Source organism: Rhinoraja longicauda, chromosome 20 (assembly GCF_053455715.1).
Source record: "Rhinoraja longicauda isolate Sanriku21f chromosome 20, sRhiLon1.1, whole genome shotgun sequence".
NCBI classification, from domain to species: Eukaryota; Metazoa; Chordata; class Chondrichthyes; order Rajiformes; family Arhynchobatidae; genus Rhinoraja; species Rhinoraja longicauda.
Genome location: NC_135972.1, coordinates 14979057 through 14993281, shown reverse-complemented (window position 1 = coordinate 14993281; position 14225 = coordinate 14979057). Strand labels below are relative to the sequence as shown.

Sequence of the window (14225 nt, the reverse complement as noted above, 5' to 3'; positions counted from 1 at the left end):
TAGAGTCCTAGCCTGCTCAACCTCTCTTTCTAGCTCTGCCCCTCGAGTCCTGGCAACATCCTCGTAAATCTCTGCACCCTTTCCAGCTTGACAACATCTTTCCTGTAACATGGTGCCTAGAACAGAATGCAATACTCTAAAAGCGGCCTCACCAACGTCTCAGATAACTGCGACATGACCTCCCAACCTCTGTACGCAATACTCTGACTGATGAAGGGAAATGTGCCAAAAGCTTTTCACTTTGACACATCTTAGCTGTTTTTGGCATGTGTCCCGACTCTCCATATTGTGCTTACTTTCTCCTGTTTCCAGAAGGATACTATTTAACGCCCTTGTTTATTTAAAAGAGATTTCCTCTGACCCTCAGGACTTGAATAATGGTGAATTTGTACTCTTCAAATAGGCTTGACAGTGGAAATAATATTCCACTCAATACCTCACAGTTCAGATCATTTTTGTGCAGTTCTCAACGGTTATTGCTCAACTCATTGATCGACGAGCCAACATCGTAATTTTTATATCCTGCTTTTTCCTTGATTACTATTTTTAATAAGACAACTTTGCTGCCTGTTTGTGGGTGGCTGCATAATCTCTGCTGGATTTCATATTGTAGGGCAGTACAGTATGGAAGCAATTGGTTACTCATCTGGCACAAAGGAGTAGGTGAGGTAGCTTTAAGTTTGCCTCTGACTTCCAAGTCTGAAATGGAGAACTTTAATGTAATTAATTAGGTAAATTAGAATTAAAGGGCTGCAGTCATAATATTGACCATGACACTACTGAAGGCCCTCTGCTCACGAATGCCCATTTAGGCAGTTAGTTTAGTTTAGTTTAGAGATAGAGCGTGGAAACAGGCCCTTCGGCCCATCGAGTCCGCACCGACCAGCGATCCCCACTCATTAACACTATCCTACATACACTAGGGGCAATTTTCACCAAGCCAATTAACTTACATGCCTGCACGTCTTTGGGGTGTGGGAGGAAATCGAAGATCTCGGAGAAAACCCACATGGGTCACAGGGAGAACGCACAAACTCCGTGCAGACAGCGCCCGTAGTCGGGATCGAACCCGGATCTCCGGCGATGCAAGCGCTGTAAGGCAGCAACTCTACCGCTGCACGACCCGTGCTCACCAGTTTATTTCTCTGGCCTGGTTCAGACCCACGGAAAGATGGTAAGATCTGCCCTGTGGACTTTAGAGATACAGCGTGGAAACAGGCCCTTCAGCCCACCGAGTCCATACCCACCAGCGAACACCCCATAGAATAGCACAATCCGAAACACTAGGGACAATCTACAATTTAGAGAAGCCAAATAACCTTTAAACCTGTACTTCTTTGGAGTGTGGGAGGAAACCGGAGCACACAGAGGAAACCCACACGGTCACAGGGAGAACGTACAAACACCGTGCAGACAGCCCCCATGGTCAGGATCGAACCCGGGACTCTGGCACTGTAAGGCAGCAACTCAACCGCTGCGCCACCGTGCCGTCCTTTGAAGTGACCTACTGATCCACTTACAACATTCTCAAGGCGCTTAGCATGTAGATGCAGGGAATGATAGTTCACCTGGCTAGGATATCCAGAGCCAGGTATCAAAGTCTCAGCATAAGGGATCAAACATTCAGACTAAAATAAGAAGGAATTTCTTCAACTGGTGAATCCACTATAAAATCGTGCAGCATAAAATAGGCCCGTCAGTACAAGAGGTCCATGCTGAACATCAGGCATCCAGTAACACTCACGTTAATTTCTTCTTCCACCAGTCCCATCAGCTTCTCTTAGAGCCTATCACCCACCTGCACTCTAGGAACAAATTACAGTGGCCAAAGATACGTACCAGCCCCTACACTGAAGATAAACACAAAAAGCTGGAGTAACTCAGCGGTCAGGCAGTATCTCTGGAGAAAAGGGATGGGTGACGTTTCGGGTTGAGACCTTTCTTCAGACTGAGAGTCAGGGGCGGGGGAAAGCGAGAGGCATAGAAGGTACAGAGAACAAATGAATGAAAGATACGCAAAAAGAAACAATGATCAAGGATAGGTGGAGCCCACAATGGTCCATTGCTGACTCTGGGGAGTTATACAAAGAGTCAAACTCAGCAGGACAACAATGAAACAAGTATGGCGACTAGGGTGGGGGAGGGTTACTTGAAGTTTGAGAAATCAAAGACAGACACAAAATGCTGGAGTAACTCAGCGGGTCAGGCAGCATCTCAGGAGAGAAGGAATGGGTGACGTTTCGGGTCGAGACCCTTCTTCAGAAATCATGAGAAATCAATGTTCATACCACTGGATCATTCATTTCTATCGCTCTCGTTTCTCTCTGCTCTGACTCTCAGTCTGAAGAAGGGTATCGACACCCGAAACGCCACCTATTCCTTTCCTCCAGAGATGCTGCCTGACCCGCTGAATTACTCCAGCTTTTTGTGTCTATCTTCGGTGTAAACCAGCATCTGCAGTTCCTTCCAACCCATACACTGAGATATGGGATGAAAGCGGAGCACCCATGGGAAACAATAGACAATAGGTGCAGGAGTAGGCCATTCGGCCCTTCGAGCCAGCACCACCATTTAATGTGATCATGGCTGATCATTCTCAATCAGTACCCCGTTCCTATCTAGCTCTCTCTTGAATGCATTCAGAGACTTGCTATGAGGTTGCAGGTTGACTTGGACAGGTTGTGTGAGTGGGCGGATGCATGGCAGATGCAGTTTAATGTGGATAAGTGTGAGGTTATCCACTTTGGTGGTAAGAATAAGAAGGCAGATTATTATCTGAGTGGTGTCAAGTTAGGAAAAGGGGACGTACAACGAGATCTTGGTGTCCTAGTGCATCAGTCACTGAAAGGAAGCATGCAGGTACAGCAGGCAGTGAAGAAAGCCAATGGAATGTTGGCCTTCATAACAAGAGGAGTTGAGTATAGGAGCAAAGAGGTCCTTCTGCAGTTGTACAGGGCCCTAGTGAGACTGCACCTGGAGTAAATGTAGTCACAGGGAGAATGCACATAGCACACAAACCTCCGCTGGAGAACTGGAGCATTAAAACACTGATCAGCCTTGGGCTGGAATAATGACTTTGACCCAGCACTTGTTTAAGAATATTGTCACTGGAAGGGATTCAGAGACAGAGGCCTGAGGAACGAAAGATATATAGAAACAGGAGAGGTTACAGGAGATGTAATAAATTTCTCCAAATTACTGTTTCTTCAAAATGATCAGTGCTGAGAAATTCTAAGAGTAAAACAGCGGCCGCTGGAAGCACTCAGCAGGTCAGGCCACGTCTGCTGGGAGAGAAATCCAGTTCATGTTTCATGTCAATGACATGTCATCAGAACTGATTAAGTCATCAAATTATGTGCCGCTGAAACAGGCCCATGGGCCATTTCAGTGCCACGCCGATCATTAAATACTGATCTGCATTAAATCCCAATACTTGGTTCACAGCCGTCAATGCGTAGGAAGCAACTGCAGATGCTGGTTTAAACTGAAGATAGGCACAAAAATCTGGAGTAACTCGGCGGGTAGACAGCATCTCTGGAGAAAAGGAATAGGTGATGTTTCAGGGTCGAGACCCGAAATCTGAAGAAGGGTCTCGACCCGTAACCTCACCTATTCCTTTTCTCCAGAGATGCTGTCTGACCCACTGGATTACTCCAGCATTTTGTGCCTGTTCACAGTCTTCTCTGCCTTGGAAATTTAAGGGCTCCCTGATACTAGTTAAATGTTGTGAAAGTATCTTCCACTAATACCCCTTTGCCGCCAAATGTTAGAGATTCCATCGATACTTGTGCTGAAAGAAATTCTTCCTCAGAGCATCTCTGAATCTCTCATCTGAACTATCCTGAAAGGCCGACTGTCCATGTTCCTCCACGGATGCTGCCTGACCATTGAGTTCTTTCAACGGTTAGTTCTTTTGCCCCGGATTCTTGCATCTGCAGTTTCTTCCGTAAACCTACGCCTTCTATTTATGGACACCTCTGCCGTGGGGTAAAATGATTCGTACTATCTGTCCCATCTACGCCCCTCATAATTCTGTACACCTCAATCACGGTCAACCCTCAGCTTCCTCCATGACCAGGGAAATAAAACAAGTTCATCCGGGTCTCCAAATTCTCATTTGCTCAATCCTAGGACATACTGCATCCAAACTGTGATCCAGGCAGGAGGCAAAACTTGCTCTACAGTCGTGTTATTTAATTGCAACGATGCAATTAGCATTCACAGCTGAACAAGTGCGATATAACCATTGACTGCACACTCTCACACTTTTATGTAGAGTCATATGGGTGTATGGTTGGGGTTTAAACCCTGACCAAGGACGATCTTGAGAGTAGAAGGGTTATCCATTACTCTCTTTGCACCTCAGACTATGCAACACAGTGCATGCTACCCTGAACTGATATCATCCATGGCACCCAGCTTTTATTCCAGTAGAGAGTCAGTGGGTAAATACTTCAACCTCCAGTGTGGATCCAAGTGTTGCTTGCATTTCCATCATTTCTGTAATCTTGGTCTTAAAAGCAGCCATGAAATAATCAGATGTGCTTCCACTCAGATAGACACAGCTGTCTTCAGTCTGCTTGAGTCACTGATAAAGCACAGAGGCAAGCTGCCCTCCCACAGTGCACTCATCGTGTCAAACGATGCAGGAATTCAGAAGTCTGAGAAACCGGGGCTGTCGGTTTGGGATATATGAATGAATGAATAAGTTTATTGGCCAAATATGTGCACATACAAGGAATGTGCCTTGGTGCTCCGCTCACAAATGACAACACAAAAATACAGTTAACAATTAAGAATAAAGCTTAAACACAACAAAACAATAAGGAAACAACATTACGGGTCTAAACAAGTGGGTGAAAATAAACCAGAGAAAAACAGAAACTACAGACTTTGGTTATTGAGTAGAACTACCACTCGTGGAAAAAAAACTATTTTTATGTCTGGCTGTGGCTGCTTTGACAGGTTAAAGCCGTGAAGTGCACTATGAATTGTGTAGGAAAGATGCTGGTTTACACCAAAGATAGACAAAAAGTGCTGGAGTAACTCAGCCGGACAGGCAGCACCTCTGGAGAAAAAGTATGGGTGACGTTTCAGCTCGAGACCCTTCTTCAGGCCAAACTTTCTTCAGATTCTGAAGAAGGGTCTCGACCCGAAACGTCACCTTTTCTCCAGAGATGCCGTCTGTCCTGCAGAGTTACTCCAGCATTTTGTGTCTATTAATTTATTAATTTGGCCTTGGGCATAGTTGATGATGCCAAGAGGGTGTCAAGACTGCAGGGCTGTGCAGAATGAGTGAGGATGGGTGTAGCTCTGGACTAAATCCTTGCTGGAAATGCTCCCTCAATGTTATGTACACAGAGGAACTAATTCCAGTGATCACAGCAATTAGACTGGTAAGGCCAGCCTTTACAACTAACGGCACGACACAGTGCGGCCATCCACTGAATCTGTCTAAACTATTGCATTGCAAAACTCAGAACAACTTGTGATAGAAAATCTTGCCGTTTTCTTTCGTGTGAGTATCTAGAACTAGGACTCACTGTGTGTAAATAAGGGCCCAACCCAATAAGGATAGATGAAGTGAATAATTTTCTTTTGGAGGGTCTTGCATCTTTGGATTAACATATGACGAGCGTTTGTTAGCACTGGGCCTGTACTCGCTAGAGTTTAGAAGGGTGAGGGGGGAATTATTGAAACATACCGAGTAGGTCAAGGCCTGGACAGAGTGAATGTGGAGAGGATGTTTCCTCTAGTGTGAGAGAGCATAGTCTCCAAATAAAAGGACGTACCTTTAGAAAGGAGATGAGGAGCAACTTCTTTAATCAGAGGGTGGTGAAGCTGTGGAATGAATTCCCACGGATGGCTGTCGAGGCCAGGTCAATGGATATTTTTAATGCAGAGTTTGGCAGATTCTTGATTAGTACGGGTGACCTATAAGAAGGCAGGATAATGGGGTTGAGAGTGAAAGAGATCAGCCATGATTGAATGGCGGAGTAGACTCGATGGCCTAATTCTGCACCTATGACTTATGCACTTAGGAACTAACTTTTAAAAGAGCCTTTGCATGCAGTGGGATGGCACAAATGTGACCTTGTGTAAGATATAGAAATGGTTGATCACAGTTTTGCAGATCCTTTATGTTTTATGCAGCAGGATAATGTTTATACGATCTCTTGTTCACAGGACAGCAAGTCCTTGGCTTGGTGGAGAATCAGAGCGACTGGTACCTTGGGAACCTATGGAAGAATCACAGACCTTGGCCAGCGTTGAGTCGAGGCTACAACACAGGTAGATATCGCATCAGCTTCTAAATCAGTTCATGCTTGCTCCCTTTGTTGTAAAGTGCTTGGCATCAGTTTTAACCAATCCACTCCCCCCCCCCCCCCCCCCCCCCCCCACTTAATCCAATACTTTATCAAGGGTAGAACACAGCGTGACTCAGCGGGTCAGGCAGCATCTCTGGAGGGGAAGGAGAGATGGCGTCTTGTGTTGGGAACCTTCTTCAGACTGATTATAGTAGGGGAGAGAGAAAACTGGGAAAGAGAGGTGGGGTGAGACAAAGCCTGGCAAGTGATAGGTGGATACAGGTGATGGTGGTGGGGGGGGGGGGGGGGGGGGTTGGCAGATGGGTAGAACAAGGCTAGAGATGAAATGGAGACAAGGGGACTAAATGAGACAGAAAGGAGACAAGGAACCAAAGGGCATTGATAAAGAGAGAGGAGTGAAATGTAAAGCCAAAGGGCTTTATCCCTCCCCCTGGCTCTACATTTCACTCTTCCTTATGTATCAACACCCTTTTTTTCTCTTTGTCTCCTTTAGTTACTTTTCATCACCCTTTTGTCTCCTTTTCGTCTCTAGCTTTTGAACACATATCTGCCAATTGAATGCCCCTGTATCCACCTATCACTTGTACCATATCTGCCAATTGAATGCCCCTGTATCCACCTATCCGCCATCACCTGTATCCACCTATCACTTGGTGAAAAAAGGAATTGCAGGTGCTGGTCTATACCAAAGGTAGACACAAAGTGCTGGAGTAACTCAGCGGGTCAGGCATCACCTCTGGAGAAAAAGGATGGGTGACGTTTCGTGTTGGTTTGAAGAAGGGCCCCGACCTGAAACAACACCCATCCTTTGTCACCCAGCCACAGATGCTGGCTGACCCGCCGAGTTACTCCAGCACTTTGTGACTATCCACCTATCACTTACCAGACTTTGTCCCGCTTCCACTGCTTTTGCAGCATTTTCGGCAATATGTCTGAAGAAGGGTCCCGACTCGAAACCTCACCTGTCCATGTCCGCCGGAGATGCTGCCTGACCCGCTAAGTTACTCCAGCACTTTGTTCTATGCAAGATTCCAGCATTACCTTATCAAGGGCAGCCTGCTGAACGGTTCCTGAATTTGTAACCAGTGGTCTTAAAATGTGGAAAACCGATGATTGCCATTAGCAAGAGGGAGCCACTTCTCGTTGAATAAATGAACTTGAAATTAATTTATGAATTTGAGGGAACTGTTTCTTTAACATTAACTGGAAATCTAGTTCAAACTTCAAACCGTGCTAATTTTAGAAAATCAATATTGGACTTAATAATTATTATCCTAGCTTCCTCTCTGGCAGTGTAAAAGAACAAATGAAAAATGGCTTGTTGATGAATAGCTTATAAGCCTACAATCAGAAGCGTGGAAGCAAATGCAAGCAGTGAACTCCCACAAGAAGCAACGTGATAAATAGCTGGATAATGTGCTCTGTGGTAATGTTGCTTAGGGGATATACTTTCCAGGACACTGTAGCAAGCTCCCTCTGTCGTTATTAACAAAAGTGCCTTGGACTCTTTTGTGTTCACCTGGCAGGCAAGCAAGAGGGAGTTCCATTTTAAGTCTGATCGGAATGGTGTGTGCAAAACACTAAAACCAGCATCACCCCTCCAACAGCTGAAATTTATGCTGCCGTTCTGACACAAAAGTGTCGAAGGTTGGTCGCCACTTAGCGTTACATGGCAGGAGATGCATTTTGAGAAGGTTGTGGGATGAAAAGTAAGAAGGTCAAGGAAAAAGAGTTTAAGAATAAACTCAATCTGACTAAAGGTTCTGACAGCCACAGGATCAGAAGGGAAGAAATAAAATAAAGAATTGGCAGAGCAGAAAATGTGTGGTTATGAGACCCGGAGAAACTCGCAGAGACAATTAATTGAGACCACTCTGCATTAAATGAAATGCATTGAGAGAGCACTCATGTACAACCAGCCAACTCTGCCAGCGTCAAACAAGGCCCTCCGATACTTACAGTAAGTCACACACTCCAGTGTCATGCCCATAGGCCATATCCACACCAAACTACACATGTCAAGACATGAGTCCATTTCAATCCTACTGAAGAGGCAGTGCGATGCAACACCTTTTCAAGGAGGTTTTCAGCACATCCTAAATCTCTTCCTCTGTCCACGTGATCTCTCCACTCAACAAAATTTGGAATAGCTTCTGAAGGAACTGCAGATGCTGGTTTATACAGAAGATAGACAGAAAAAGCTGGAGTCACTAAGCAGGACAGACAGCATCTCTGGAGGAAAGGAATAGGTGAGGTTTCGGGTCGAGGCCCTTCTTCAGACTCAATCCTTCAAGATGTTGATTTTACCCATACAATGTTAAACTCTGTGTGAACTTCTTTCTGGCATTCATATAGTAGAACAAGCTAGCTACCTTCGTGTGTTGAATCAAGGAACTGGACCGATGGTGGTTTATACCAAAAATATACGCAAAGTGCTGGAGTAACTCAGCGGGTCAGGAAGCATCGCAGGAGAAAAAGGATAGGTGATGTTTCAGGTCGAGGCACCTTCTTCAGACTGAGACTGAGATTCAGGGGGTGGGGGGGGGGGGGGGAGGGGAGGGGGGGAAGCTAGTGCCGAGAAAAGATCAGGACAAATCAGGGTCAGCACCAAATGACTGCCAGGCAAGGTGGTGCCCTGGTAGGCCAATTGTTGGCTAGAATGGTGTGATCTCAAGAGGAATACAATGCGGTGAACTGTGGAACTGGTTAAAACTCGAGGGTGGAGGAAGGGACAAGTGGGGAAGGAAGGGAGTGTCAGTAGAAGTTACTTAAAAGTAGAGAATTCAATGTTCATACCACCGGGTTGTAAACTACCCAAGCAAAATGTGAGGTGTTGCTCCTCCAATTTGCATGTGGCCTCACTCTGGCAATGGTGGACAGAAGTGGACAGAAAGGTTAGTGTGGGAATGCGAATGAGAATGGGAAGGGGAGTTGAAATGGTCAGCAACTAGGAGGCCCCGTAAGTGGACCAAGTGAAAGTGCCGAGTCTGAAGAAGGGATGCTGTTTTACTCACTGAGTTATCATATCATATCATATCATATATATACAGCCGGAAACAGGCCTTTTCGGCCCTCCAAGTCCGTGCCGCCCAGCGATCCCCGTACATTAACACTATCCTACACCCACTAGGGACAATTTTTACATTTACCCAGCCAATTAACCTACATACCTGTACGTCTTTGGAGTTATGAATGAATGAATGAATGAATGATACTTTATTATCATATTCTTCGTTTTGCACACCCAAGGTATGCAAAGAGTCGCCACATAAAAGGCGCCGACAAGGTTACAAGTATTCCATTTTAACACAAACCATTTTTAACACAATCCATTTGTGGTCTCCCTTCGTTCTCAGCGGTTCCCCCTTTGTTCTCCCTCTCAGCAGATCCCCTTCGCCAGGTCCTCCTTTGTTCTCGGCGGCACGTCCGACCTCCGGCACCCACCGCCTACCCGTCCTCAACGAGCTACTCCAGCACTTTGTGTTCTTTTCTTTTTTGTAAACCAGCATCTGCAGTTGATTTTACCTCCATGTTATCAGGGCGTACGTTACGGGGAAAAGAATGGGGGGATGGAAAGGATGGGATTGCCCTGCTGGGAGCCGGCAAGCTCCCAATGGGCTGAATGACCTCAGCGTGTGCCAAAGCCAGTGTGATAGAAATGGCAAAAGGAGATTAATTGGCATTTGAGAGCTGCTGCAACTGCAGAGACTGCTGCTGATGCGTATTGTCATCAAGCTGCTGCTCTTAGTTTACAGGAAGGGGAAGAGTACAAAGAAGAAAATAACTGCAATTTCTATTCACCAGAAGCAACAACAGGCAGTAAACAATGAGATGCACATCAAGCATTGAGCCAATAAATCATTCCTGATGGATACTTATGGACCTGCAGCATCATGAAAGTCTAAGTAGGAGAGTGGATGGCTTTGGAAAGATGAGGATTTGTTTTTTTTCTTCCGAATGTTTTGTTTCTGTCTTTTCATAAGGGACCATTAGTGGGTGTGGGTTTTTGTTTTGAGATCTAGAGATGTTGTTAGATTGGAAAGATGGCAAGTTATCCTGCACAGACAGAGTTCCAGGGAAGCTAGGAGAAAATAGAGCGGATGAGCAAAATCGGATAGAATTTGTTAATCAAAGGAAGGATCAGTAAATGGAAACAACGGAGGTGAATGAAGGAAACTAGGTCTTTAGGTGGGTAGATTAATGCGTGGGAAAAGAAAGGGAGCATAATTAGAAGGCCGATGGGGTTACCAGTGAATCATCTCGCTGTGACTTTGTTCGTTAAGGGGATCAAAGGATAAAGAATAAAGCCTTAAATAGAACAATACATTCAATCATTGCTGTTTTCTTACTCTTTGAAGATTTACTTTTCAGGAGGGGAAGAATTCCCTTTCAGTTGCCTGTGAAACTAAAATCCCCCCATTCCAGTTCTGTTGAGGGAGGCATGTCTTTAATTTTTTTTCCCCATAAAATTCCCATGAGAGGAATAGATCGGGTTGATGCACAGACTCTCTTGGCCAGAGCAGGTGAATCGAGGACCAGAGGACATAGGTTTAAGGTGAAGGGGAAAAGATTTAATAGGAATCTGAGGGGTAACTTTTTCACACAAAGGGGTGGTGGGTGTATGGAACAAGCTGCCAGAGGAGGTAGTTGAGGCTGGGGCTACCCAACGTTTAAGAAACAGTTAGACAGGTACATGGATAGGACAGGTTTGGAGGGATATGGACCAAACGTGGGCAGGTGGGACTAGTGTAGCTGGGACATGTTGGCCGCTGTGGGCAAGTTGGGCTGACGGGCCTGTTTCCACATTGTATCACTCTATGACTCTGTGACAATATTGTAAATGGCAAAGTGGCACTAAAGGTGGAGCCGCAGCCTCACAGCTCCAGGATCCTGGGTTCGATTCCGACGTCCGGCACTGTCAGTGTGTGCTTTGCACATTCTCCTTGTCACTGGGTGGAACAGGTGGTTCCCCCGTCATGTACCAAATTTTCCACTGTAAGTTAATGCTAATGTAGATGAGTGGTAGGGATAATTGTTGGGGTAGAGGGTGGTGTAGTACTTGCAGCATCTGAGAGAACATATGTCACGGTAAATGAAGTGGTGGAATGGGATTTTCTGAGGGCAGGCATCGATGGGCCAAATGGTCTCCTATGTCATAAGTAAATATGAAATATTCTTCCTCTTGCAACCAGATCCTGGTTGATTTGCAGGGTATAGTTCACATGATAGGTCGGCACGGTGGCGCAGCGGTAGAGTTGCTGCCTTACAGCGAATGCAGCGCCGGAGACTCAGGTTTGATCCTGACTACGGGCGCCGTCTGTACGGAGTTTGTACGTTCTCCCCGTGACCTGCGTGGGTTTTCTCCGAGAACTTCGGTTTCCTCCCACACTCCAAAGATGTACAGGTATGTAGGTTAATTGGCTGGGTAAAATGTTAAAAAAATTGTCCCTGGTGTGTGTAGGATAGTGTTAATGTGCGGGGATCGCTGGGCGGCACGGACTCGGTGGGCCGAAGGGCCTGTTTCCGCGCTGTATTTCTAAATCTAAAAAAAATCTAAAAAATCTAAAAAATTACAGTTGCACAATGGTGTGGTGTAGTCAGAGTACCCAGTAACTGTGTGCAACTCCCTGTCTGCTTCACTGTGCAAGTGGAGAACCAACTCATCAGCACTTTAATTCACAATCCCCGCAGCGCCCTCTCTGATGCCAGCTATCTCTGTCGATAGGGCTTTAGTCTCAGAGTTTGAAGGTGTTGATCCAAACTTAATTGGATATGTCAGTGAGCCGGTGAAGATAGCTGTCGACAGAGATCACAGAGGGACCTTGATCGGCTGGGCAAATGGGACGCGGAATGACCAATGGAGTTTAATTCTGATGAGACTGAGGTGCTGCACTTTGGGAAGTCAGACCAGGGCAGGGCCTTCGCACTGAACAGTAGGGCCCTGGGGGCGTTTGGTGGAGCAGAGATTTAGATGTTAACAAGTACAAGTTCTCTGAAAATGGTGTCGCAGGTGGATGGGGTAGTGAAGGAGGCTTTTGGCAAGTTGGCCTACTTCAGTCAGGGAATTGAGTGTAGATGTTCGGACATAACGTCACCGATGAACAAGGTGTTGGTGAGGCCGCATTTGGAGTATGGTTTTTAGTTACGGTCATCGCCCTATTAGAAAGATGCCATTAAGCTGGAAAAAGTACAAAGAAAATGACTGAGCATGTTGCCAACTTGAACTACAGGGAGATAACGGACAGGCTAGGACTTATCTGGTGGATAGTTTTTATCAGTGGATAATTTTGCGGCAGAGATGGATAAGATTCTTGATTAGTACAGGTGCAGGGGTAACGGGGAGAAGGCAGGGGAATGGGGTTAGGAGGGAGAGATGGATCAGCCATGATTGAATGGCAGAGTAGACGATGGGCCGAATGGCCTAATTCTACTCATATTCCTTATGACCTTATGACTTTATTCATTGGTGCATATGAGACAGAGAGTTACATTAGAGGTGTATAAAGGGAATAGATAGCTACGCAAGCGGAATATGAGGTGCTGTTCCTCCAGTTTGTGTGTGGCCTCACGCTGACGAGGGAGGAGGCCCAGGACAGGAAATGCAGTATTGGAAAGGAAAGGTGAGTTAAAATGGTTGGCAACTGGAAGATCCAGAAAGCCATGGCAAGTGTTTGGATAACGGTCGTCTCACCTACACTTCGTCTCGGCGATGTAAAGGAGGTCACATTGGGAGCGCTGAATGCCATGGATGAGGTTAAAGGGTGTGCACGGTGAACCTCTGTCTCCTGGATGGGCTGCTGGTGTCCCGGGATGGATGTGAAGGAGGAGGTACAGGGACAGGTGTTACATCTGCACGTACACGGCGAAAGTACATGGAGAGGGGGTGGTTTGGGTGGGAAGGGATGAGTGAACCAAAGAGTTGCAGAAGGGAGCGGTCTCTGCGGAAAGGTGTGAGGATGATGAGATGTCACTAGTGGTGGGATCACGTTGTGGGTGAAGGAAACGTCAGAGAATACTGTGCGGGATGTGGAACCTGGCAGGGTGAAAGGCACGACCAGGTGAACTCTGGCCTCGTTCAGTCTGGAGGGCACGGGGAGTGAGCGTGGAACTAGGGGACACAGAGAAGATGTGGCTGAGTACATGTGCTTTTGCCAATGCCCACTGGATTTCCAAAGGTTGCCAACCATTTTACCGCCCCTTCCCATTCCCTCACTGACCTTTCTGTCCTGAGCCTCCTCCATTGCCAGAGTGAGGCCACATGCAAACTGGAGGGATCATACTCCATATTCTGCTTGAGAAGTTTACAACCCTGAGGTATAAACAATGAATTCTTCAATTTTAGTCAATTAACCTGCAAGCTACCTCCACACCTTTTCCCCTCTTTTTTAAATTCATTTCTCCCTCTCCCCTTCCTCTGCTCCCTTCCATCTTTATTCCTTGCTCATCGACTTGTCTTCTCATCTCTGCCTTTTGTCCAACTATCTGCCAAGAAAGAAAACCATCATCTGCATCTACTTATCGCTTGCCAGACTTTGTTCTGGAAAGTCCCCACCTATTTTCCATCTTTCTCCACCCCCCCCCCCCCCCCACCCCCACTACAATCTGATGGCAGATCACGACCCGAAATGGTGCCTATCCTTGTTCTCCAGAACTGCTACCTGAGCCGCTGAGTTACTCCTGCACACCCACCGAATCAGCGTTGGCCAGTGGTCCCCACACACTAGCACTATCCTACACACACTAGGGACTATTTACAATTTTATCAAGCCAATTAGCCTGCAAACCTGTACGTCTTTGGAGTGTGGGAGAAACCGGAGCACCCAGAGAAAAGTCTGAAGTTGATCAGTCTGAAGAAGGGTCTCGACCTGAAACGCCACCCATTCCTTCCCTCCAGAG

The 14225-nt window shown here is 46.3% G+C and overlaps 1 protein-coding gene across 5 annotated transcripts in view; it reads left to right on the top strand.

Annotated features, from left to right (window-relative positions):
• LOC144603581 (xylosyl- and glucuronyltransferase LARGE1) overlaps positions 1-14225 on the top strand; it is a 305179-nt gene that overhangs the window by 188457 nt on the left and 102497 nt on the right. For all 5 annotated transcript variants that reach the window (XM_078416998.1, XM_078416994.1, XM_078416995.1 and 2 more), the window contains exon 7: positions 6187-6291. In XM_078416998.1, coding sequence (XP_078273124.1) covers positions 6187-6291 — 105 coding nt within the window. The remainder of the gene's footprint in view (positions 1-6186; positions 6292-14225) is intronic.